Source organism: Pelodiscus sinensis, chromosome 2, assembly GCF_049634645.1.
Source record: "Pelodiscus sinensis isolate JC-2024 chromosome 2, ASM4963464v1, whole genome shotgun sequence".
Lineage (NCBI taxonomy): Eukaryota > Metazoa > Chordata > Testudines > Trionychidae > Pelodiscus > Pelodiscus sinensis.
The window spans coordinates 42,870,762-42,898,320 of NC_134712.1; the positions used below are offsets into that span (position 1 = coordinate 42,870,762).

At 42.9% G+C, this 27,559-nt stretch overlaps 1 protein-coding gene and 1 long non-coding RNA gene across 16 annotated transcripts in view; one reads left to right on the forward strand and one right to left on the reverse strand.

The window, feature by feature from the left end:
- LOC112545134 (uncharacterized) overlaps positions 1–17,740 on the reverse strand; it is a 62,365-nt gene extending 44,625 nt beyond the window's left edge. For 3 of the 7 annotated variants that reach the window (XR_012901325.1, XR_012901329.1, XR_012901328.1), the window contains exons 1-2: positions 17,605–17,740; positions 15,761–15,818 (exon numbers count right to left, since the gene is read on the reverse strand). This is a non-coding gene — a long non-coding RNA (uncharacterized LOC112545134). Of the gene's footprint in view, positions 1–13,405; positions 13,474–15,760; positions 15,819–17,333; positions 17,553–17,604 lie in introns of those variants that run through there. The other 4 variants (XR_012901324.1, XR_012901326.1, XR_012901327.1 and 1 more) reach the window with 4 other exon arrangements.
- Positions 13,544–27,559, forward strand: part of LOC112545133 (uncharacterized protein C8orf88) — a 132,282-nt gene continuing 118,266 nt past the window's right edge. For 5 of the 9 annotated variants that reach the window (XM_075920416.1, XM_075920413.1, XM_075920412.1 and 2 more), the window contains exons 1-3: positions 17,650–17,859; positions 21,931–22,029; positions 27,318–27,394. In XM_075920416.1, coding sequence (XP_075776531.1) covers positions 21,945–22,029; positions 27,318–27,394 — 162 coding nt within the window. In that variant the 5' untranslated portion in view covers positions 17,650–17,859; positions 21,931–21,944. Of the gene's footprint in view, positions 13,635–17,647; positions 17,860–20,553; positions 20,587–21,930; positions 22,030–27,317; positions 27,395–27,559 lie in introns of those variants that run through there. The other 4 variants (XM_075920409.1, XM_075920408.1, XM_075920411.1 and 1 more) reach the window with 4 other exon arrangements.

Here is a 27,559-nt window from a genome sequence, read left to right on the forward strand (position 1 = left end):
TTGGGAAGCAGCGCCACTGGTGGGTGCCACAGTGGCACACATCCGGACAAGCACACATGACCTTATTGTTGGCACACAAGACAAAACTCACTCTGCTCAGGAATGGAAAATCTTAGAGGAAACACTGGTTTTTAGGCATAATTTGGACTCTCAATGTGAGAGAAGTTTTCAGGTAAAAAAAAATTGTTAGCAATAGCTATACCTCTGCCAAAGGAATTAATATTTGAAATTTAGCGGTAATCTGATTATGCAAAGATAGAATGAATAAAAAAGCTAATACCAAAGCCTAATATATGTTTTAACAGTTTTTTAGTGTTGCACACTGTCAGGAATGGGAGGGTAATACAGTTTTCTGGACATTCCAGCCATTCATTTAACTAAATTGCCTATAAGGGTTAAACCTACAGACAGTGGGGTCCCAGAGAGTCTTCAAGAGTGCAAGAGAAGCAAGAAGTATTGGCAAGAAGCCAGGAAAGCAGTGAAAACAAAGTTTTTTTTTTTAAACGGGAAGCAGTGATCTTCCTGCTGCATCCTTTGTGTAACCAGAGGAGAGCGGAAAGAGTAGAATAGTGAATGTTTAATCAGACACAATCAGATTATTTATTTTCTTTAATTTTGGATTTGTTGGGTTTTCCTATGCTAAGCCCATGTACTACTATCCTCCTCCCCCTGTACACTGTTACTTTTACAGGCTCCCACCTTCTGCAGTTTAGTTTTCTGGACATCCCAGCCATTCAGTTAACAGCAGAATCCCTCCCATTCCTCATAGACACTATCACCAGATTAACTCCATTTTAATACAGTTATATGCTTCTTGCTTTATCTTTTCTCTGAGCAGAGACATTTGTACAATTTTTATGATAGTTATTTGGCCATTTGTAAGAATGATGAAAGTTTATATCCCTCTAAAATTTCACAGACAAGGTAGGGTTAACAGGATGATTGATCCTGTGGAACAAGGGTCATGGTGGATGACCATCACTGGCAATTTTAAAATCAATATTGGATTTTTTTCTAAAATATCTGCTCTAGGGAAAATTTTGATAAGTTCTCTGTGGTATACAGGAAGTCTGACTAGATTATCATAATAGTCCCTTTTGGCCTTGACATTTAGGAATGTATGAACCAGGCCCTTTGCTCTCCAGCTGCTGCTAGGTGCCCAAACCATAGAGTATCCTTTCAGAACATTCTTTAACGTGGGTGGGCAAGAGGCAGCTAATGTGCCAGAATGGGTGCCTCACTGGCACACTTATTACAGAGCAGCTGCAGCCAGTTTAAACAGCAGACTGCTAATTGCTATGCTGACTGTACAGGAAGGAGAAAGCTTCCCCACCCCCTTCCAAAATATCTTGGCCCATTGGCCAGCTTCTGGACAATAGGACGTGAGAAATTTTGCTGAAGGCAGAGTCAGCAAATGAAGCCTCACTCCCCTCCTTCTTCGGCTGGAGCAGAGCCACACGGAGCAGCCCCTGCAGCAAACAGGTAGGAAGCCTGTCTCAGCTTCCTGCAGAGCTGCTGGCTGGGAGCTGCCTAGATAGCGCCACTCAGCCAAAGCCTGCCTCTGGCACCTCTCCCACTTTCCCCTCAACTCTCTGCCCCAGATCACTATCTAAACCCTCTGTATCCCCTCTCTCCATCTCCTCCAGGTCACAACTCCGTCCCAGGCCCTGCACCCTCTCCTACATCCCTTCCCCAAGCAAGAATCCTCTCCTGCACCCATACCCCCTTCTGGATCATGCTCCCCAAGCTCTTGCTCCAAATCATAACCTCCTCCTTCACCCAAATTCCCTTTCAAACCACACGCTCCCTCCTATATTCCAGTCCTGTATCCCAAGTTCCCTTCTACACCCCACCTGCCATCCCAGACCTGCACCACCTTCCTGTGGCTCTTGACCACTTACCAAAATCTTGGAGTGCCCCCCTCCATTAAAAATTGCCTACCCCTGCCCTAACAACTCTTCTCAAAGGGGGAAAGATAAATACCCAGAACTCAAAACAACTGTAATGTGTGGATTATCTTTGCTTAATGAATGGAAGTTGCATATATCCTTGTAGTAAAAAGAGAGCCTAAAACATAAGCCACAGTCCTGGTATGAGGCCAGATGCCTACAACAGTGGTCAAGACTCTGCTAATATAAAGCAAAGTTGAGCTGTGAGCCAGAGGCAAGCCATGCTCTCAGAACTTGGCAAGAACAGGGCTGATTTTACAGAAACAAACTTAACAGGTACTAGGCATAGGCCATTCCAGAGAGGTAACAGAATGCCTCATTAAGAAACATGTTGGTATCAACATGGACATACCGATCCTAGTTTAGGACAGAGTCTAAAATAACAGCAGGATGGATAGCAATATTTTGATCAAACCCCCATGTTCAAGGTAATGGGTGGTATCCATGTTAATATTGGAGGGTGGGAACCTGATACGTCAGGAGTACTGTGTATCTTGTTTGTACCTATGTATAAAAATGTACCCTAAGGGGGATGTCCTTGTTTTGCCTAGGAGGCCACTTTTAATAGGTTCAAGAAGCTGATTTTGGTCAGTGCTGACTGGATAACAAGTCACTTAATATTGCCACCTCGGTAGCGCAGCATGGAGCCTGGGGTCAGTGGGGGACTCCTGTGCATTTCAAAGCTGGCACGCCATGTGCAGCCCAGAGTCAGTGGGACTTCCCGCTGCTGACCCTGGGCTGCACGTGGTGTTCCACATTCCTCTTTTGAAATGTACAAGAGCCCCAGTAGTGGCTCTTGTACTTTTCAAAGGAGGAATGCAGAAGTACCTATTGACTAGTCAATGGAAATTCCATCGACTACTCGACTAGCCAATTAACTGTTACTTAACATCCTTACTCTCTAGACATGCTGTTATTGGTGGATAAAAGGAAACCACATATGGTTACACTATGAAGAGGTTGTATGTCTCAGCTAAAGGGCTGATACTTTGGAAAAAGATGTTTAACAAGCCCCTGATACTACTGATTTCTTGAATATCTGGATATTTTAATTATGGATTAAAATACCAACAAAGAATTAAAAACAAAATACTTCATCATAAGCTAAATAAAATAATAGGGTTGCATCATGCTGTGAAGTTCACTAGACTATGGTCACGTAATCTTTTGAGCAAAAGTAATACAATTAGGTGCATGTTGGAAACTACTGTTTCTACAGTACAATTGCATATAATTGGCATTACTGACCTGAAAACATTGCATCAAATGACTATGAAAGCTTTCTTAAAGAAACAAAAAAGAACCACAATCAAAAAAGAACCCTAATTCTGATAGTATGCATAAATCTGGGGGAAGGGGGAGACAGCAAACAATTGTGTAACTCATCTTCAATAGAATAAACCTCAGAATGAAGAAAATAACAGAGGGATTTGGACTATTTTGAAACATGTATAATTGATTTCCTCTTTTGTATGGCTGAGTACCTATCTGACGTTACATAGTTCCACCTTAGATTTAGATGTGACATTTGGGATGGGAGGGGACAAATTAATAAAAGGTTGAAGGGTATGGGGAGAAGTTTCATTCTCTGAAACTTATATGATTAATCCTATTTTTTTTCTGAAACATTTTCCCTTTTGGGGTAGTGTGTTTTGTGACATTTCAGGTGGTTTGGTTATTAATTGAGCAGAAATCAGAGATTTGTTGAAAATAAGCTTACAGCTCTAACCTTAACTATGAACTGCTGGACACTCTCTAAACTAGCTGCATCCCATTTGCACCATTTGAATTGGTTTTGGTGATGTCTTTCATATGTTTATATTTTTCATGCTGTATTTTAAAGCTTTTTTAAAAAGAAAAATAAGATAGTTTCACAGATAGAAATGAGGGAAGAATTTGGTAACTACGTAACTTTTCTCCAAGGCAGATTTTGTTCTTATGTAATGCTATTGGCATGCTTTTTCCAGTTTGAACAGTGGGCTTTTCTGTCTTTTAAGAGAAAATCAATAAAAATAGCCAAACTGACAAAAGCATGCTGAGACACTTTGGAAAGAAATCTTATTCATGAAGGGGCTGATTTGTGATGTGTTGAGTGTTTTCAGCTTCTTGTGACTACAGTAGGATTAGAAAGTGTGTAGAATCTTGTACATAAGAACGGCCGTACTGGGTCAGACCAAAGGTCCTCCTAGCCCAGTATCTTGTCTGCCGACAGTGGCTAGCGCCAGGTGCCCTAGAGAGGGTGGACCGAAGACAATGATCAAGCGATTTGTCTCCTGCCATCTCTCTCCAGCCTCTGACAAACAGAGGCCAAGGACACCATTTTATCCCCTGGCTAATAGCCTTTTATGGACCTAACCTCCATGAAATTATCTAGCTTCTCTTTAAACTCTATTATAGTCCTAGCCTTCACAGCCTCCTCTGGCAAACATATGAAACATATGAAAGACATCACCAAAACCAATTCAAATGGTGCAAATGGGATGCAGCTAGTTTAGAGTGTGTCCAGCAGTTCCACAGGTTGACTACACGCTGTGTAAAGAAGAACTTTCTTTTATTAGTTTTAAACCTGCTACCATTAATTTCATTTGGTGTCCTCTAGTTCTTCTATTTAGGGAACTAATAAATAACTTTTCTTTATCGGCCCTCTCCACACCACTTGTAATTTTATAGACCTCTATCATATCCCCCCTCAGTCTCCTCTTTTCTAAACTGAAAAGTCCCAGTCGCTTTAACCTCTCCTCATATGGGACCCATTCCAAACCCCTAATCATTTTAGTTGCCCTTTTCTGAACCCTTTCCAAGGCCAAAATATCTTTTTTGAGGTGAGGAGACCACATCTGTACATAGTAATCAAGATGTGGGCGTACCATAGTTTTATACAGGGGCAGTAAGATATTCTGGGTCTTATTTTCTATCACTTTCCTAATAATTCCTAGCATCCTATTTGCCTTTTTGACTGCCGCTGCACACCGCGTGGAAGTTTGTAGGTTTGGGTCCTTACTTTATTTTCAGCTATTGCCATGTGACCCTGCAAAGCATGGCCCATTTCTTGCAATTCACCAAGGCCAGATTTTCAAAGGTATTTAGGTGCTTAGTGGAGTTTTTTCACAAGCATTTAGGGTGTGTCTAGACTGGCAAGTTTTTGCACAAAAGCAGCCGCTTTTGTGCAAAAACTTGCCACCTGTCAATACTGGATGCTTTTGTGCAAAAGCATTCGTTAAAAGTATGTGTGCAAAATCATGCCAGTCTAGACGCAGCCTTAGGGTATGTCTTCATTGAAATGTAAGACTGAGGTCAGACTCAGGCTGAAGCAGAAACCCCCTTTTGTTTACACACAGCTCTGATGGATTTGGGTCCCAGGATCCAACTGAGGGCCCACCTTTTGCCAGGACCCAGAGTTCAAGCTCTATCCTTTTACAGAGTGGACACATCCCCTCCTTGGACTTGGACTCTGAAAGTACACCATCACTATCCCATAATCCCATGGGCTATTTCTTTGTCCGCTCTATTGCATGAATCATCTACAGAATTCCTAGAAAAAGAGAGAATCCCTTGTTGAAGCACTGCTGTCTGGCATTTAATCTTTCCATTCTGTTCTGTCAGCAGCACAGCACAGCACACTACACTGAACCCTCATCTACATTTATAATGGCCACCAACAATAGCTGCAGGAGCAAAGACAGATTTTAGTGAATCTTTGGTGTGAGGCCAGCTAAGAAGTCAATCTTAGCAAAAGCACCAAGAGTGACTATGGGTACCAGCAATAGCAAAAAAGCTGGCAGAGTAGGTGAAATGTTCAGGGTGTAAATTACATGATTATCAGTAAGCCTAGAACCAGAGCTGCACCTCTGCAGACTCATCATCATTATCATGCCCATTTAATGAGGAGTTTGACTTGGTACTGGTTAATGTGCTGAGCAAGGAGCCAATGAACATAACATAATGGCCATACTGGATCAGACAGAAGGTCCATCTAGCCCAGTATCCTGTCTGCCGATAGTGGCCAATACCAGATACCCCAGAGCACTGGTCACCAACCAGTAGATCAGGATTTACTGGTAGATCTTGGAGCCTGTGACAGGTGATCCTGACTGGTTTGGCTTGAAGCTATAGTACTTCACCTGCCCTTCCCCACTGCTCTGCTGCTCCTGACCTCTGCCTTGGAGCTGGTCCCCAAGGACTTCTGTTTGCTGTTGAGGGTCAGGGAGGCAGAAAAGAGGGGCCACTGATGTCAGGGTGTTCCCTTCTCCCCACCTCTGTACCCCCATCTCCACAGAATGAGCAGGGTGGGGGCCGTGCATAATGGGTAGGGAAGGAGGTAAGACAAGGGTATTTGGATTTGAAGTAGATCCTGGCTTGATTTAAAATGGAAAAGTGATATTGAGCTTAGAAGGTTGGAGACCATTGTTCATCCCTTTTTCAATGATTCCCAACATTCTATTTGTTTTTTTGACTGCCGCTGTACACTGAGTGGATGTTTTCAGAGAACTATTCATAATGACTGCAAGATCTCTCTCTTGAGTAGTTGTAGCTAAATGAGTTCCCATCATATTACATGTATAGTTGGGATTATATTTTCCAATGTGCATTACTTTACATTTATTCACATTACATTTCATTTACCATTTAGTTGTCCAATCACTTAGTTTGGTGAAATCTTTTTGAAGCTCTTCACAGTCTACTTTAACTATCTTTAGCAGTTTGGTATCATATGCAAATTTTGCCATCTCACTGTTTATCCCTTTCTCTGGATCATTTATAAATAAGCTGAATAGGATTGGTCCCAGGACAGATCCTTGGGGAACCCCACTAGTTACCTGTCTCTAATCTGAAAACTTACCATTTTCCCTTTACAGAAACCATGTTGACTTTTCCTCAACAAACTATGTTCATCTGTGTGTTCGACAATTGTATTCTTTACGATAGTTTCAATTTATTTGCCCAGTACTGACATTAGACTTACTAGTCTGTAATTGCCAGAATCACCTCTAGAGCCCTTTTGAAATATTGGCGTCACATTCCAGTCACTAAGTACAGAAGATTATTTAAAGGATAGGTTACAAACCACAATTAATAGTTCCACAATTTCACATTTAACTTCTTTCAGAACTCTTGGGTGAATGCCATTTTGTCCCAGTGACTTGATACTGTTAAGTTTATCAATTTGTTCCAAAACCTCTTCTAATGACACCTCAATCTGGAACAATTCCTCAGATTTGTCACCTAAAAAGAATGGCTCAGGTTTGGGAATCCCCTTGATATCCTCAGCCATGAAGACTGAAGCAAAGACTTAATTTAGCTTCTCCACAATGACTTAATCATCTTTGCGTGCTCCTTTAGCATCTCCATCATCCAAGGGCACAACTGGTTGTTTAGTAGGCTTCCTGCTTCTGATGTTCTTAAAAAGCAATTTGCTATTACTTTTTGAGTTTTTGGCTAGCTGTTCTTCAAACTCATTTTTGGCTTTTCTTATATTTGTACACTTTAATTTATTTATTTATTTATTTAATTTAATTTAAATATTTTTACCCTGCCTTTCTATTTAAAATATTCAACGCGGCTTACAAAAACAAAACAAAAAATACAAATATATATACAAATTTAAAATTTGACAATGTTTATGCTCTTTTATATTTTCCTCACTAGGATTTGACTTCTACTTTTTAAAAGATGTCTTTTTTATCTGTCTCTGCTTCTTTTATGGTGGCACTTTATAAAATTCTCTTACTGTGTCTTTTAATTTGGGGTATAAATTGAAGTTGGGCCTCTATTATGGTGTCTTCGAAAAGTATCCATGCAGCTTGCAAAGATTTTACTTCTGTCATTGTACCTTTTAATTTCTGTTTAACTAACCTCATTTTCATGTAGTTCCTCTTTCTAAAATTAAATGCGGATTTTGTGCTGGTCGAGGCACTGCCGATATGATATTTACAGCCAGACGGATACAAGAAAAATGTAGAGAGCAACATCAGGACCGCTATGTGATTTTTCATTGATTTTACCAAGGCATTCGACATGGTCAACAGAAATGGGCTCTGGAAAATACTTGGACGAATTGGTTGTCCTGAAAAATGTATCAACATTGTTCGATCTCTCCATGATGACATGCTTGGTCACGTCCTTGACAATGGAGACACATCAGCACCTTTTGAAATATCAAACGGTACAAAGCAAGGATGTGTCCTTGCTCCTCTCCTGTTCAACGTCTACTTTTCAATGATGCTGTTAGTTGCTTTTAAGAACTGCACGTTGGGCATGCCTATTCAGTTTCGAACAGATGGCAGTATTTTCAATCTCCGGAGACTCCAGGCTCGAACTAAAGTGGTTACTACAACTATTCATGACCTTCTGTTTGCCGACGAGTGTGCATTGCTGGCTCATTCAGTGAAGGATGCACAGGAGCTTTTTGATCACTTTGCTACTTCTGCTCACCATTTTGGACTCACAGTGAGCCTCAAGAAGACAGAAGTTATGACAGCCTGTCTGGAAAGAGCCCAGCACACCAGTGATTACTGCTGCTGGTACAGTCCTTGAGGCTGTTGACAAGTTCTGCTACCTGGGAAGTGTACTGTCCTCTAGCATAAATGTGGATCATGATGTATATGTTCAACTAGCCAAAGCCAGTGCTGCCTTTGGAAAACTGACCAAACAACTATGGAATGACCATGGTATTAAATTCCATACCAAGATATCAGTTTATCAGGCAGTTGTCCTGAATGTCCTGCTGTATGGCTCGGAGTCATGGACAATATATCATCGTCATATTTTGAAGCTCGATCAGTTCCATATGCGTTGTCTAAGGAAGATTGCCCATGTGAACCGGTGGGACAAAATTCCTAATACGGAGGTTCTATGTATGGTGTCATAGAACAAACAGTTCTATGTTATGAACAAACAGTTTTGCTGGATTGGTCATGTTTGAGGATGGATGATACACGGATACTAAAGATGGTCTTCTATAGCCAGCTTGCTCTTGGAAAGCGCTCTATCGGTGATCAATATAAGCGCTATAAAGACATCTTAAAGGCCAATATGAAGTCATGCGGCATATCTCCTAATGACCTGGAAACTCTAGTTCAGGACAGACTGTCCTGGCAACAAACCATTGAACAGGCTCTTAATTACTCTGAGAGTCAGTGTATCCAGGCATTGCAGGAAAAGCGGAGGATCCAAAAAGAACATACAGCACCTGTAGTTGGCGGCTTTTTATGTGACATCTGTAATTGGCTGTGCCGATCAAGGATTAGTTTAGTTGCTCATCAAAGGCGTCATAGAAGATGAGATCCGTTGATTGACGGTTCAGTCCAAGAAGAAGTTGAAATCCCCCACTATTATTTTTGATGACCTCTCTAATCTCTCTTAGTATTTCAGAGTCACTATTGTTGTCCTGATCAGGTGGTCAATAATATATCCCTACTGCTATATTCTTATTATTGGAGCATGGAATTACTATCCATAGAGAGTCTATGGAACATTTTGGCTCATTTAAGATTTTTTACATCATTTTATTCTACATTTTCTCTCACATGTAATGCCACTCCCCCACCAGCACGACCTGTTCTGTTCTTCTGATATATTTTGTACCCTAGGACAATCAACGGGACACAGTCATCATTCTACCAAGTTTCCACAATGCCTATTGTATCAATATCCTCCTTTAATACAAGGCACTCTAGTTCACCCATCTTATAATGGTGGTGCATGATGAGGGGCTGACCTAGAATCTAGCACGGGAACAGATAGGAACCAGCAGCAGGCAGCATATGAAGCCTCTGAAGTAATCTGGTGCTGAAACTAGTTTGCAAGAAGGCTTAGCAACAGGAACTGCAGTAGCACATCCTGGGACTGTACTCAGGAGATATTTGATGCCTTCTTGGAGGATTAGCCAGCAGCAGAAATAGAACAGGCAAAAATTGTTCCAGGGCCTAGTAAGTTTCTAGAGTCATTTTTGTGTAATATTAATATAACTCTGGGAGAGATTTCCAATTTATGAACCAATGCAAAAATTATTACAAGCTCTTGGTACAATGTGTATCTGCTTATGGTGGATTGCATGTCAGAGCCTTGGCATCCCCACACCCTGCCACATAAAATTCAAAATGGAAACCAGGAACAACAAAGAATGAAACTGCATTTCGATGAGAAATTTTACCAAAAAAGCTCATACTTTTGGTAGGATATGCCAGTTTAAGAATTAAAAACTTATATTGTCTGCCCAGTAAACATGCTGCTCCAAACCAGGCCAATGGTGCAATGACCCACCTGAAAACAAAGAACTCTGTGTGGGGGGGAGGGGGAAGAGGACTGAAATATAGTCCATATCCTCCATGGATAAGTCATTTGTCCAAAATAGAGATGGGGGAGAGGTGATGAATGTAGTCCAGAAATGTGCCGGAACAGAAGGGTGTTCTCTGTGTTGTATGTAGTCCTAGCAAGCTGTGGGGAGGTATCAAGGCATAGCATCCTATTGATTCCCTTTTGAGTTTTCACCTAATATCAGGTGTTGAAAGTTGTGAACTTTTTCCTATTGTGTGAACTCTGGAGGGGTAACCACAATCTGGGGAGGAAATATTTTTCCGGGCCATCTTTAGTGGCTGACCAACTTACTCCACTCAGATGTGCCGTTCAGTCATCCTGAGTTTGAATACTTCGGTTACCTACACACCTGTCTTGCCACCAGCAGCTTGGAATAAGATTCGCTTTGCCCTCTGGGCACCACAAGAACTGCAAAGTTCTCCAAAATCTGGAATGCCTAAAATGGTAGAGAAGGCTCGTGTAGCATGCTGTAGTCACCACCCTCTCCCAAAGGCAAACTGGGGTGCAACTTGAAAAAAAAAAGCAGTTGTGATTTTTACCTTTTCACTGCAGTTAAATTGACTGTATCTAGGGAGTGCCTGTGTTCTAGAAGTGTCCCTTTAACATATTGAAGTTAAGCGTTACTGAGTAACATTTTAGGTTCTGGACATTCTAAAAGGATTTTTTCTCTGCTTGTGCATTGAGCTACTAGAAACAATAACCTTCTCTACAGGTACCTTACCCATGTGTAAGTACAGTAGAAGCTTTGGTCAATGTACCATTATGGTGCAAGAGGAAGCCTTTCACGTTGAATTTATGGCTGACACTGTGGATAGGGCCAAAAAGAGAAGGTATTATTCAAGTCAAAAGGTGACACAAGCAGAGAGGCACAGGCTGTAGAACTTGAGGCTGGTGTTGCTGTAAGAGAGCAAATGCTTGGAACTGGAATAGGAGATACTGCAAAGGGAGGGGAAAAAAGCACAGCAGAAAGTCCGGGAGTGGATGTTTTGGCTAATGGCTTTTCCTGAACCTGGCTCCCCATCCAAGTACAGTACCATGTGCTGCAGACCAGGAACTTTTTGCACAATTCCATTGCTGGGTAGCCTATGCAGCTGGGCCTTAGCAGTGGCTGGATAGAGGAAATGTATCCCATGCAACTCTTGATGCTGAACCCCTCCTCTGTGGATGCCTCCACCCCGCTTCCCCCACGATCTCCATAAACATGGAAACAATGGCAAGGGGGTCAGGGGACACAACAGGAAAGAGGCTCTGACTTGGAGTTGGTTTCATTGTTTGCACAGTTCATATACTTAGTTTTTGTTTTGTAAAACATTTTACTCTTGTTAATGTGCTAATGACCACTGGCCTGTCAGTCAATGGTTTCATAGAGTGTTTTTCTAATAATTGTTTAAAAATAAAGGGTTATATTTTATTAAGAAATGTTTCAAACAAAAGGAAAATGCATGATGAGAGACAACTAAAAGGTTTTATGGAAATGATGTTTCCCAGTACAGGTATCTACATCAATCACTACTATAAATTTTGCAGTTCTTGTGACTGTTCCCTTTTTGCCACCATTTTATAAGAGGTCATTGCCATTCCTAAATACAGTGCATGGCAGTCAACATCCTCCTGCAGTGAGCTCCCCATGGCTCCCAAACTCACCACAGCTGCCAGGAGTCAAGGGGAACTCACTGCTGGGGCCTGGAGCCATAGGGAACTCACCATAGCTCCCAGAAGCTGCAGAGAACTCACCATGGCTCCCGGCAGCCACAGGGAACTGCAAGTGGTTCCTGAATTCACAGCGGCTCCTGGCAGTGGGTTCCCTATTGCTTCCAGCCATGGGCCCCCAGGCCAGGATGGGGGACACTTGTGAATACACAAGACTATGAATTGCAAAGATCTCCTGTGTATATTTTTAATGAAATGTAACCATTTCTTGAGGCTTTGATATCTTTAAATAGAGGAAAAATAACCACTCTTGAAAAGTGTTCTATTTTCTGATCATTGCAAGGAATGACATGCTGTAGATTCTGAATAAAACTATGCAGTATAGATAAAGAAATAATTCATTTAAAGAATTCTGGTAACAAAATAAACTAGAGGGCTGTGTCTAGACTGGCCAGTTTTTCCGGAAAATCAGCCGCTTTTCCAGAAAAACTTGCCAGCTGTCTACACTGGCCGCTTGAATTTCCACAAAAGCACTGACTTTCTACTGTAAGAAATCAGTACTTCTTGCGGAAATACTATTCTGCTCCCATTCGGGCAAAAGTCCCTTTTTCGCAAAACTTTTGCGCAAAAGGGCCAGTGTAGACAGCTGAGATTTGTTTTCTGCGAAAATGGCGATCGGGGCTTTTTTGTGGAAAAGCATGTCTAGATTGGCCATGGATGCTTTTCCGCAAAAAGTGCTTTTGTGGAAAAGCGTCCGTGCCAATCTAGACGCTCTTTTCCGAAAATGTTTTTAACGGAAAAGTTTTCCGTTAAAAGCATTTCCGGAAAATCATGCCAGTCTAGACGTAGTCCATATGTGAAAGTAAGTGGATTATTAATGTCACCACTTTCTGCCAGTGCCACTTGTATCTTGAATTCAGATATATATAATGTTTATAATGCGTTACTTTTTCATTCCAGCTTCTATGCTATCCCCTCAAGCCTCTTTCCAGTCTTCTCTGACTACTTCTCTTGCTACTGCCTATCATACCTTCTCTTTTCTGCTCCTCTTCTGCTACTATCCAGATACACATTTTGGTAGCACTAAGTGATTCCTGTTAAACATCGTGGGATAAACATGACAGGTAAAAATAAGCCTCTGTTTTCCTTTACAGCACAGACAGGTCAGTCTGTCTCACCAGACTGACTACATAACTCATGTAGAACAAAAATTTTTTACACCCTATCACTTAGCTATGAAATATTGGTGGCTATAAATGTCTTAGGAATTCAGAGAAGGAAGAGCAATACAGATCAGAGGTAAATTCCTGTCCTCCTCAGACTAAGTCAATGGCAATGCCCCCATTTATCTCATGGGGGCCAGACTTAAAAACTCCGTGTTTGTAAGGTAAATAGGTCTCAAACTGTTAAATGGAGGAGATAGAAAGTCACAGGAGATATACTGGATGATGGAATTCAGTTCTGCAAGATAAACACATCCATATACTTACGAGAAACAATATGGCTACTGTGGATGATCTGCTACTCTGTAGTTTATACCTGCTAAGTGACATTGGTGCAATATTCCACTGTAGATGCAATCTCAGTGACATCACAAATACCACAGATTGCAGTGGAATTTCTGGTGTCTTATGCTACTGTAAAGTGTTCTGGGATATCTTCAGTGAAGCAGGAAATGCTAATGAATTTGAGAGGCCCCAAAAAAGTTTTAAAATAAAGGTTAGTTACAATTTTGCTGCTTAATTCCCATCCAGAGTCTAGTCACTAGAACCCTGTTCAGATACAAAAATGTGGATCCATATCTGATCCGCATTCGCCAGGCTTAACTCATAATTTAATCCGAAATCTGGATTTTACTTGCATCTGCACAGCAAACCATCTGGAGTGACAGGGAAGCGGGGAGGGAGCACAGATGAGCAAGAATGGGAGAAGAGGCAGGCAGTATGAAAGTGGAGACGGAGTAAGAAACAGTAAGGACTAGGGGTATGGGACAGCAGGTACCCAGGGTCAGAGCTCCACAGGGTCATTGCTCACCAGGCAGTGTGAGGAGAAAGGTCAGGCAGAGCCAGCACTTGGCTCCTCCTGCAGGGTGATTTAGGATGGAACTTGTGCCCTTTCCCTGCCAGCAGTATAGCAGCCTGCCCTGGCACCTCCCGTCCCCCCACCTGGCAGCTGTTGGAGGGCTGATGGGCGGAAAGCTCTGTGCAGGTATCTGTTCCACTATCTTCAGATATCCGCATCCACAGACATGAAGTGGATATCTGTGGATATGCAGAGGTCTATTAGTCACTAGTCCACAAATCTGGGATTTTAATTTACTTTTCAGTTTAGGTTTTGCAATTCATCAATGTCAACCTCAAGTCTTGAAAAATTATGTCTCAAGCACTCAAATATGATTTATTTTAAAATTCCAATGATTTTAAAGCCATATAAATTGGGTTCTATACACCATCTGGTTTTTGAGCCCTTACAGCTCACTTGGATCCAAAGTTTGCTGTAAGAGGTGCAGAAGCATGGCCTGTAGCTACTTAATAAGCCCTGCCCAGTCAGGGGCTTAGGACTCCATGCACAGAGTTGCCTGGCTGGAGGAGGACCTCAGCAGGGAGCTGCTGCTGTAGCTGAGGGAGAAATGCCCTTCCCCCTGCACAGAGCCCTGAACCCCTGGCTGGAGCTCATTAAGCAATTGTGGTGCCATGCTATTGCACAGCTTAGAGGGAACATTGCCTGAGTCATATTTTCAGGTTTTTCTTCACAACAACAAGGAACATAAACTTACTTGAGAAGGAAAAACATTCCATGAGAATCTCAACAAATCAAATGATTGGAACTACGGCTTCAAAAAATACCAAATATCACAATACTCTTAATAAAATTGTGAGAGATGTCCACACTGAAAATGGTTCAATCTTAAAAAGTAAAGGGTTTTGTTTTTCATGTGTACCACTGTAGGTTAATGCTCCATAGCTCCTGAACATGCAAATTAATACCTTCACTCATGTTAGTTTATGGTAATAATGTATACTACAATGACAAAGCAATCATACCTGTTTGATAAGTTTGCCCAATAAAAAAGGGTAATATTTGAACAGAAATATAGTTTATCTCCAAGTGTCTGTGTATTAGAAAAAACTGAAGATTGAACAGGAATAATGTTGTACTATAGAAAGTATTTTACACTGTTCCTTGGATAGAACTGCCATCAGTTCTGCAAATTGATGACTGCATACACCAGAAATTATGGAGATTATTAGGCTTTTGTTATGTATTGTAAAAATGCACACATATGCCACCTACCCACAGGGCAGGTAATCATACATGCTACATTGAGTGCAATAAACAGGATAGCCCCCACTCGGCTGCTGCCTGCATTCTTCCCTGCAGCTACTTAGGTTATTGATAGGGTTGTTATTTAAATCAGGAAGTTTTGTTGTTAGTTTAGATGAAAAGTTTAAAAAAATGGCAAGTGCACCTCACCCCCTTCCAACTCCCCCTTGAAATAAAGCCCTAGCCTTCCTGCTAGCCCTGGCTAAGGCTTGACCAATGAACAGAGGGGTCTACAATTCAAATCCTTGTTAAGAAGCTCAGAGCACATGGTCATTCAAACAAACAGCTCAGCACTTGACTCTCCAACCACCCAACCAACCAGACAGACAGACAAACAAACATAAGCTCATCACACAGTTTCTTTCAGGCAACTAGCAAGTAACCCCCAAACACAAACACACACTACCGACAGCCACTTATCTCAAGGATCCAGTATTTGCTCCTCCTTCACCTAGAGAAGTCCCTCTCAAAACTCCGTTAGCTGCCCCCGTTCACAAAGCTGATTTGTATTGGAAAATTACCTGCTCCTGTTTGACTCCAATCCTGAGGAATTGAAGTGTACAGCCTATGTGAAGTGACCTATGTGAGAAAATAAAAACACACATCACATTTTAATGCCATACTATTTATAGTCAGTCACTTAATGAGTGGATAGATGCCCTCTGGTGAATGTTGTTTTCAGCTCACATTATCACTGAATTTGTTTTCCCTTTTTTAGGTTTTATATTATTGTACTTATGAATTGGATGTGTTATTTTCTGTTCAAAACCTGTCACTAAACTCTTCAGGCACTGACAGGACTCTCTCAAATAAAACCATACTTTGATGCCTTGGATAGTGATAATTGGGAAGGAAAGGACAGATCATCTCCAAGTTTCCTCACTTCAGGATGCAAGAAGGGTAGAGGGATTCCCTTATGGGAGCCCTATTAGGAGTCCCAGGGAGCAGAGAGTAAGTAGTGAAATGAAAATGCTCCCTGCACTCCTTTTTTATTTTATTTTATAACACAAATCTTATGTTAGGTCTATGTCATGATTTCATATGTAGAGGCTTCCCAACTCTGAGAAGGGAAGATGTTGCATTGTGCATCTCCTACTTAGCGCTTGGGAGGAAGGATCTGTTTCCTCAATGTACACACTGATCTTCTCCCACCCCAAGCAGAAGGCTCAGCAGCTGCTTGGGACACAGCATCCCCTAGATAGGGGCACACAACCCAGGTAGCCTAATCCTTAAATTGCATAGCACATTAATCTCCCACACAGTTTTCCAATTCAGGAGCAGGAGAGACAATATTCAACACAAGGGTTGTGTCTAGACGGGCCAGTTTTTCTGGAAAATCAGCCACTTTTCCGGAAAAACTTGCCAGCTGTCTACACTGGCCGCTTGAATTTCCGCAAAAGCACTGACGATCTCATGTAAGATTGTCAGTGTTCTTGCGGAAATACTATGCTGCTCCCGTTCGGGCAAAAGTCCTTTTGCGCAAAACTTTTGCACAAAAGGGCCAGTGTAGACAGCCCAGATTTGTTTTCTGCAAAAAAGCCCCGATCGCAAAAATGGCGATCGGGGCTTTTTTGCGGAAAAGCATGTCTAGATTGGCACGGACGTTTTTCCGCAAAAAGTGCTTTTGCGGAAAAGCATCTGTGCCAATCTAGCCGCTCTATTCTGAAAATGCTTTTAACGGAAAACTTTTCCGTTAAAAGCATTTCCAGAAAATCATGCCAGTCTAGATGTAGCCAAGGTGTGGGGATGGGGGGAGGGGGGATAGGGGGAGAGCAGCAGGCTTATAGGAGACAGCAGGAGCAGTTCTGAGTTGATAGTGGGGGATAGTACTAGTCTGATAGGGGGAGAAAAGAGGGTGGTAGGCTGATGGTGGGACCCGGGCCAGAGTGGGAGGGTGGCATGAGGGAGATGGAACAACACTAAGCTGATAGAGGGACAGGGTGGCCAGGTGCCTGCTATTCGACTGGAAAGTCAGGTTGAAAAGGGGACCTGGTCTGATCTTATGACTGGACCCCCCACCGTCCAGTTACTGTGGGAAGGGGGGGGCAACTCATCACCTGTGCCTGCCCCTTTTTAGCCAGGGCCACCTCCTACCTGCATCAGGTGGCTGCAGCTCCCCACCCTGACAGAGGGGAAGAGCAGTGTGCAGGGGCGGGGCAGCAGGGCCGAGAGGGGGCAAGAGCAGGACCTCAGGTGGAGAGGTGGTGCAAGGCGCAGCCTCGGGGAAAGGGGGCAGGGCAGGGGCTTTTTAAATATTACCCGCTGGTACCCTATGGGGGGTGGGGAGGGCAGTAGGCTGACAGTGGGGGGAGGGGCAAAGCAAGAGGCGGCGCTAGGCTGAGGGGAGAGGCAAAACGGGGGCTACCATCCTGAGGCCCGGGGGAAGGGGGCAGCAGGCTGGTGGAGAGGGCGGTGCCTGGTGCCCACGTCCCTTCCGTTCAGTGATCCCTGGCGTTCTCGCTGCGCAGCAGTTGAACGGTTAACGAGGAGGCGTCGCCCTCGCCTCGCACGCGGGGCCGCAGGCAAACACAGTGCGAAGTCAGCAGGCTGCTGCTGTCCGCTTCCCCAGGAGCTGCGTGGGCAGCGGCGGCTCCGGCTCGGGGCGGCTGGGCGGGCTGAGGTGAGAGGGCGGTGCGCCCATGGGAGGCGGAGGGGGCCGAGGGGAGTAGTCGGGCCTTGCCCCTGGGTTGAACTGGACCTCGCCAGAGACGCCGAAAGTTTGTGGCAAAACAGGGCGGTTGGACGTGATCGGTAGAGGGGGCGAGGAGACTTGGCGGGCTCCCCCCCCCCCCCGAGACACAGACGGTCTCTTGGGGGGAGGAGAGGTTGTGACCTCAAGGGCAGGGGGACAAAACCAGCCCAGTCTGGGAAAATCGGACAGGCGGCAGCTGTAGTCTAAGGCTTTTCAAACCAACACATTGAGAAACGGGTCCTGTAGGCGAGAAGACTCAATGCCCTGTAGATGAAGGAAATGTGATGAACTGTACAAGAGCCAGGGAAGGGAAATTGGGAAGCTTCAGTTCTTTGTTTATTCCAGCTCCAGTTACATTTTATATATTGAATCAAGGATATTGACGTCTTCATTTTTCCAATTAGAGCTCAGGAAATATGCTTGAGTCTTCTCACAGATTCCCCTACAAAGCTCTAGTTTTATGTGCGAGAATCCATGGTGTCCAGCACTGTAGCCACATCTGGCTATTTGGCTGCATGAGTGTGACTAGTTGGCTTTATTTTGTATGTTACATTATTTACATTTTAGAATAATATGGTTATTTCTCTTAAGAACTGGTTGAATACCATGGTTCTAGATGGATTAAAAGGTTTGTCTGTATGGCAAGTCAGACCAGTATATAGTAGGAGGTGAATTTAAAGCTCTGTGGTTATAATGATGTAACTCCTTGTGTTGACACTTCTCTTCTGGAATGATGGTGCCCTTTTCTGGTTCAGACTCTTTAGTTTAGATTAATCTTAAATAGTTTATAAATAGTCATCCTTCTTTTGGAATAAGAGTCTCCACATAGGTTGATATAGTCTTCATAACTGCGGCAGTTAAACAAGTAGAACTTTTCAGGGCTTCCTTAAATATCAGTAGGCATGGAAAAGTCATAAAACCAACATTAAAAATCCTCTGCTGATTATATGAAGTAATAGACTTTTAACTATCAGTGAAATACTAATGCTCAGAATAACAAGAGTGTAGACATATACTTGGTTTCTAGCTGGAGAGAGCTGATTTTACTATAGAGACAATTTTGGTGAGGTAATCTTTTATTGCATTAGCTTCTGATGGTGAAAGAGACAAGCTTTTAAGCTCTGTAGAGCTCTTCTTCAGCTCTTATTACAATAGGAAATGGCTTTGTTGCTTTAAGACCTTTGTCACCAATGCTACTCGCTACCTGTTAAAGCAGACCGGAGAAAATAATTTAATCATTTAGGGGAAAATGTTAATTTTAAACTATTTTCAGCAGTGGTTGATGACTTCATTTAAAGGGCACAGTCATCTTGAAGCTCACTTACTGTTTTAAGATCACTAAACTGCGAAAGAATCATACTTTCTGTAGTTTAACTCTGCACACCTGACAGCATTTGGGAGCTAATCAGTTCTAGTGCTGTCTGTTTTGGTGTGTGTTTTGCATGCATGAATATGATGTCATTCTTATTTTGCATGCATGTTTTATTCAGCGACAGCTGAGGTACTGTTTTGATACTGAGGCTGAAGGTGTGCCTATTTCCCTCAATGTCCATACAAAGGCTGGGTTCGGGGCAGCATCTGGCAGGAGCAGGTGCCCTTTCTTTTATCCTTTTCTAGAAATTCTGCCCCTGAAAATAAGATGCAGTAATCATCGAGGCATACTTACTTGGAGTGGGAGGTAGCACACACTTTTTACCGGAACTAGGAGAGTGATAGATACTGGTAAACTGGACAGGTTCACAAGGGGTAGGAAGGGAATCTCCTTGACCAAAAGAGGGCGGTGGCATCCTTTGCTGTACTACCTGAACAGAGAGAGGGGGCATCTTAGAAGGTGTGATTCCCTGGTTCTTATTGTAGCTGAAAATGGTTCTGCTCTCCCACTCACAAATTGGCAACTGGCAGGAGTGCTATAGTAATATTACTAATTGCCTGAAAGACTACAATTTGGATGGGGGGGTGGGGAGAGGAAGGGAAGAAAGAAAAGTCTTCAGACTGGTAGGGCATTGAAAACCTTTGGCTTGTTTCATTTTTTGGGAGCCTGGACTGGGCTGGGAGGAGCACATGCGTTATATGAACCCATACCCACAAACAGGCTCCTTTTATGGGTACCAGGATTACTGTGACTGGCAGAGGAGTTCTTATGCAGAAATCTATCTAGCCAGAACACCTCTGAAGTAGATAGAAGTAGAGAGGAGTTTTTCACTGGACAGAACCCAGAGAAGTTGAGATGGTCCCTTGGAGTTCTGTAAACAATACAGAATAGATGTGAATTAAAAGAATAGATGTGAATTAAAATATACAGTGTATCAGGGTCACAGTTTTGAGGTGTTGCATTGCTAAAACAAACTTTAAAATAGTAACTGATTTCAGAAAAATCAAGTTGAGTGACCCTTTCAAGATGAACTTCAGTACATGTGTGTTTCAAAAAGGACTGTGAAGGTTATCTGCAAAGAGGATGATTGTGCTTTTGTGTGTGTGTGTGTGTGTGTGTGTGTGTGTGTGTGTGTGTGTGTGTGAGAACTGGTCTGTGTAACTTACAACTTATGCGTGGTCAAATAAAATAAATAGTATTACTGTTCTGCCTTGTCCTCCTGTGCCGGTCGTCTTCTGGTCCTAGTTCTTCTATCAACTCAAACCAAGAAGCAAAAGGTGAAGGTGTGTATAGTCCTTGCCCCCCGAAAGATTATTTTACCACATAAGAGCAAGTCCTTAGTAAATGGTCTAGTCTGGCTTGGATCACACTTTTGGACTCTGTGATTCCAGTCCCTCCTCCATTCCCTATCTAGCTTTAGTCCCACCCTTCTCCCACACTGTTTCAATCACCCGATTGCTTTCCTTTGCCATTGTCCTCGAACAGTCTTTCTTCAGGTTCCATAGTCCCTTGAGGAATCCAGGTTTTGGTTTGTTGTTTTTATTTAAATTAGTAGTCCTGTGGCACCTTATATATTTTTGTCTCTAGAATCATGAATTTTGTGTAGGTAAAACCCACATCAGATGAATGTATAGCTACCATGGCGATTGAACTGGATAGCATTGGCACACGACTGCATGGCAGATGCTGGAAGCTGCCAGAGTATTGGGTAGGAGCAAGGCTTACTAAGCTCCTCTAGTGCACTTGAATTCATGGATACACCAGTGGTAATTTCTAAAATTCCCTTCTTTAGCCCAAGGAATCTCATAGTTTGGTGAGAACTTTTACCCATTTCCCCTGAAGACACACATCTTAGTTTTTGCTATTTCCACTCTAATTAATCTGAAGTGGGTTTTATCCACAAACTCGTGATTCTATATGTTTTTGTTTGTCTCTAAGGTGCCATAGAACTACATGTTGTTTTTAAAGTTACAGACTAACATGGTTACCCCCTGAGGGTTTTTTGTACAGTTGTGAACACCGCATCAAGACTACTTTCATAGTTCTGTGTCTTCAAAAGAAAGGGACACAAGATCTTACCAAGCTATGAGATTCCCTGGGCTAAAGAAGGGAATTTTAGAAGTTACCTCTGGTGTATCCATGAATTCAAATGCATTAGTGGAGCTTGGTAACCCTTGCCCCTACCCAAGGCTCTGGCAGTTTCCCGTGTCTGCCATGCAGTTTGTGTGTCAGTGATATCCAATTCAACTGTCGTGGTGGCAAAGACACAAATCTCAATACGTTAATATTGCACTTTTAGCTAAACCAGGGCAATAAAACGATGCAGCTTGGTGAATAGATAAGACATGAGCTACAACCTACTTATGCCTGAAGATAACTGTGGTTTGAAGTAGTTAAAAAGGCAGTTTGAGATTTATGCCTAGAATTACTTTATGGAATATTCATTCTGAAACTGACTAGATGTCTGTCGTTTTTTACTAAACTGTATACTATGCCCTTCATTTTTTGTATTACAGTGCAGGTTGGTACAGTCAAGAAGCCAAGGAAGATTTCCTTGAAAATGCAATGTTGCACTCCTGTCTGTAAATGAATGTTTTACATGCTTGTGATTTCTTTTTTTTTTTAAGTGTGGCACCTCAAAATGTTAAAGATAATGGACACTAAAAAACTGATTGGTAAATCCCTTCAGCCAGCAAGACCTGCACGCCACCTGTCTTCACAGCATGGTGAGTAGCATGGTTAAAATGGGTTCATATAACAGAGATTTACAGATCACTTTAAAGGACATTTGAGGTTACAGGCTAAATGTCTTGAATAGGTACCTGTTTTCAAAACTAGCTCTGAGGAATGTAGAGCCATATTGAGTCAGATGTAAGAATGGCCAAACTGGGTCAGTCCAAAGAGTACAGGCAGTCCCCGAGTTACGCGGATCCGACTCAAGTTGGATCCGTACTTATGAACCGGGCTTTTCTTGCCCCCGAGGACGCGGGTGGCAGGGCCGCCCAGACGTGCCACGGTACTGCCACCCGTGTCCTCTGGGGCGAGAAAAGCGGCTCTGCGGCTCCCTGGTCTGCTGGGGGGGGGCAGCTAGTGCGCCCCCTCCCCAGCAGACCAGGCTTTTCTCACGGACGCCTGTGGTAGAGCAGCTGGGGCGCTGCCAGGTTGGTCCCGTAGCGCCGCTCCTCGGTGCTACTGGACCAACCTGGCAGCACCCCAGCTGCTCTGCCACAGGTGTCCCCAAGTCAGCCGCTGCTGAAACTCATCGACTTGGGGACACCTGGAACAGAGCAGCTGGGGTGCTGCCGGGTTGGTCCCCGCAGCGCCGAGGTGTGGCGCTGCGGTGACCTACCCGGCAGCGCCCCAGCTGCTCTGTTCCAGGCATCCAGATTCAGCCACTGTTGAAACCGATTAGCAGCTGATTCCAGGAAGCCTGGGGCAGAGAAACTCTGCCTCTGGCTTCCTGTAGTCAGCTGCTGGTCAGTTTCAGCAGCGGCTGAATCTGGACGCCAGTTCCGACTTGCGTACAAATTCAACTTAAGAACAAACCTACAGTCCCTATCTTGTACGTAACCCGGGGACTGCCTGTAGACCAAAGGTGCATCTAGCCCAGTAGTTATAGTTTTGGCCTTCACTACATCTGGCAAAGTCTCTCACATGTTGACTACGTTGTGTGACGAAATACTTACTTTTTCAGAATTTTAAACCTGTTGCCTCATGTTATTTGGTGGCCCCTAGTTCTTGTGTTATGAGGAGTAAATAACACTTTCCACACCAGTCATATTTCTGTATGACCACCGGTTACTCATCTCTTTTCCAAGCTGAGAAGTCCTAGTCATATTACTCTTTCCTCACACAGAAGCTGTTCCTAATCATTCTTGTTGCTCTTTTCTGAACCTTATTTCAGTATATCTTGAGTACATTTCCATGCAGAATTAGATGTGTGCATACAGTGGATTTATAGAGAGGCATTATAGTATATTGTGCCTTCTGTATTTCCCCCTTTCCAAAGGATGCTCAATATCCTCTTTGCTGCTTTTTTTTTTTTTTTTTAAATGTAGCTGCACATGAGTCGATGTTTTCAGAGAGCTGGTCAAAGTGAGTCACAGATATCATTCAAGGAAGATTACAGCTACTTATATGTATAATTGGGATTATATTTTCAATATATTCATTACTTTGTGTTTATCAGGGTTGAATTTCATCTTCCATTTGTTGCCCAGTCATCCAATGTTGTGAGATCCCTTTGTAACGCTTCATAATCTGCTTTGGACTTGACTATATTGAGTAGTTTTGTATCCTTTGAAAACTTTGCTATCTCATAGTTTATTCCTTCGTCCAGATCATTTATGAATAAGTTGAATAGTACTAGCCATACTAGAGACCTCTGGGGGAAGCCACTATTTACCTGTTTCCATTCTGGAAACTGACAGATTATTCCTATATTTTTGTTTTCTATCTTTTAATCAGTTATTGACCTATGAGAGGCTCTTCCCTCTTATCCCATGACACCTTATTTTGCTTAAGAGCCTTTAGTGATAGACCTTGCCAAAGCTTCCTGGACATCAAAGTATACAGTATACACTGGATTTCCCTTGACCACATTCTACTAGAATTTTTGGGGAGGTCAGAAGATTGGTGAGGCATGATTTTCCTTTAGGAAAACATGTTAACTTTCCCTCGCGTACGGTGTTCATGTATCTGCCAGTTCTGTTCTTCACTACAGTTTTAACCGGATAGGCTGGTACTGATGTCACTTTCACCGGTCCCTAAGAAAGTTGCTGGGATCACCTCTGTAGCTCTTCTAGAAAAAAATTGGTGTTAGATTATCTGTCCTGCAGTCATTTGGTACAAAAACCAATTTAAATGATAATTACTAACACTGGTTTGTAAACTCTGTGACTTCACATTTGAGTTGATTCAGAATTTTCAGGGTTGGGAATCTTTGTCCACCTCAGCTGTGAAGACTGATGCAAAGAATTTTTGTCCTCTGCAATGACCTTATCATACTTAAGTGACCACTTAGCATCTCAGTTGTCCAGTAGTCTATGTAGCTCAGTATCTTGTCTTCAATAGTAGTTGGTGCTATATGCTTCAGAGGGAATGAACAGAACAGGATGATTTGAGAGATGTGTCCCCTGTCATCCAGTTACAGCTTCTGGAAACCTTTGGCCTTTACTTGTAGTTCTGTAAAAACATTCTCAAATGAGACCCTAAAACACATAGTAAATGCAGATGAAAACTATAGTTTGGACTAGTCTTGTTGAAAGACATGCAAAGTTTTGTGAACTTGGCCTGAACTCAGTTTGTAATAAAACCCCAAACTAGAAGAATTTTTCTTGGATGTGTCTTCCATATGTATTTATGGGATGCTCCTCTGGATATGAGAGAGTTCTAGTCCTCTGCATATGAGAGAGTTCTTGAACTTTCTACAGAGTAGTAGTGCCTGTTGGGGCTGCTAGAGAGAAGTACTGGCCATTCGTAGCCAATTAAGTAGGAGACCCGCCATAGGTAAAAGTAAGCTGAAAAGCTACGGTGTGCCTCTCTGGCAAGAAGGATCCAGTTGGCTGGGCTGCAGGAGGCAGTGCAACATGCTTCCAGCCCAGCTCCTGGCAGCCAGGCAGGTGTGAGGCTGGCAGGGGGTGCATCCGTGCCCTTGTCTGAGACTGCCCCAATACCCCCAGAAATATTTAGAGATGGCTGAACCCCTACCCCACCAAAATTCCTACTAGGATTCTGCTTGCTGTTCTCCTTCCTCTCACTGTCAAGGAGGGAGAGGAAAGTGAAGTTTCACTCTGGTTGGGGAGGGCAGAGGAGCTGTGTATTTTTTCCCTTTTGCTCCCAGTTACAGAAAGGAGTTGATAGAGAAGGTATCTGAGCCTTTAGCTATGATCTTTGAAAAATCATGGAAGACCAGAGAGATTCCAGAAAACTGGAAAAGGGCAAATATAGTGCCCATCTATAAAAAGGGAAATAAGAACAACCCAGGAAACAACAGACCAGTTAGTCTAACTTTTGCACCAGGAAAGATAATGCAGCAAAAGTAATTAAGGAATTAATCTGCAAACATCTGGAAGATAAGGTGATAGGTAACAGCCAGCATGGAGTTGTAAAGAACAAATCATGTCAAACCAATCTGATAGCTTTCTTTGACAGGTTAATGAGTCTTGTAGATAAGGGAGAAGCGGTGGACATGGTATACCTAGACTTTAGTAAGACATTTGATACGGTTTCACACGATCTTCTTATCAATAAACTAGGCAAATACAACTTAGATGGGGCTACTATAAAGTGGGTGCATAACTGGCTGGATAACCATTCTCAGAGAGTAGTTATTAATGGTTCACAGTCCCTGCTGGAAGGGCATAACAAGCAGGGTTCCGCAGAGGTCTGTTTTGGGACCGGTTCTGTTCGATATCTTCATCAATGATTTAGATATTGGCATAGAGAGAATGCTTACTAAGTTTGCAGATAATACCAAGCTGAGAGGGGTTGCAAGTGCTTTGGAGGATAGGGTCATAATTCAAAATGATCTGGACAAACTAGAGAAATGGTTTGAGATAAGTAAATAGGATGAAGTTTAATAAGGACAATTGCAAAGTACTCAGGAAGGAACAATTCATGCCATGCATACAGAATGGGAAGCGACTGTCTATGAAGGAGTACTGCAGAAAAGTATCTAGGGGTCATAGTGGACCACAAGCAAAATGAGTCATCAATGTGATGCTGTTGCAAAAAAAAACAAACATGCTTCTGGGATGCATTAATGGAAGTTTTGTGAGCAAGAAATGAGAAGTCATCCTTCTGTGCTCATTAGGCCTCAGTTGGAGTATTGTGTCCAGTTCTGAGCACCACATTTCAAAAAAGATTTGGATAAATTGGAGAAGGTCCAGAGAAGAGCAACAAAAATAATTAAAGGTCTAGAGAACATGACCTGGGAAGGAAGAAAGAACTGGGCTTGTTTAATTTGGAAAGGAAAAGACTGAGAGGGGACATGCTAGAAGTTTTCAGGTGTCTAAAAGGGTGTCGTACTGATAGAGGCAGCATTACAGAGGGTGAAGTGGGCAGGTGGTAGTTGGTATATGCGGGGAGCCTACTTTTAAGAGAGCTTCCCGTATGTATTGGCTCTCACAGTGCTGCCTGCCCCTTCTGAGATTCTTCCTTTTTTTTGGTCAGAGGCAGGAACCAATACACGTAGGGAGCTGGCTTTCTTAAGCTGTCTCTCTGCACATGCCGGCTCTGCAAAGCCACCTGCCCTCTCCCTCCCCCAGCGGCCTTCCACAGAGGCGGGGGGGGTGGGGTGGGGAGGAGGTGGGAACCAACTTAAAAGCCGGCTACCCATGAGCACTGGCTTTGCAGAGCTGCCCCTTCTCCCCTTGCTGCTGCCTCTGTATTAGAGGCAGCAGTGAGTGGGGGGGGAGCAGGCATGATGCTGGCGCAGCCCCGTGGACAGAAGCTGCTGCACCCTATGCTTCTGCCTCTGTATCAGAGGCAGCAGTGCAGAGTGCTGCTGGCCCCACCCCTGAGGACCAACGAACAATTGTGTAACTGATAAGATTTGGTGTGGTTACATGATTATTCAATTAAACAATATCTAACATTTTTAATAGCCATTTTAAATTGCATTTTAGTGGGAAACTTCACATTTTGTGATGTGAGAATGAAAACACAGTGTTATCACTAAGCATTTGTAAAGGCTAAAGTGAGCGACTGCTGAAATTGAGAAGTATTACAGCTGTTATAGGGGTTGGGAAGTAAATGCAGCAGTGCTGTTGTGAAGAGCAGTGTGTAACAGCATATTTTAGAAGCCTTAAGTATTGTTGTTAATATCCTGCAAGAAATGGTACAGTACCCATTACTGCTTGTATGTTTTGAGTATGCTGGACTATGGCATAAATTATTTATTTTTCTTCATCATTGTTCTTAGATGGTATGTAAAGTCCTGGTGACAAACGTCTCAGGATATGTTTCTGAATGGGTTCTTTGGTTTTGCTTATTCTTACTCTTGTTCCAACAGCCTCAACAGTTACTTTCAACTTCCAAACTGAATTTCCATGCAGCACTCAAGTGTGTTTACATAGCGAAGTTAGCTGGGTAAGCATTTAAATTATTAGAATCAAGTCACCAGTAAAATATATTGGATGGCTAAATCTGTAACTGAATATCATGAAATACCATAAATTATCAGTCAATCCATCCTTTAATGAAATAGATACTTTTTTGCACTCGAGCTGTTCTAGAATTGCACACTAAGCAGTG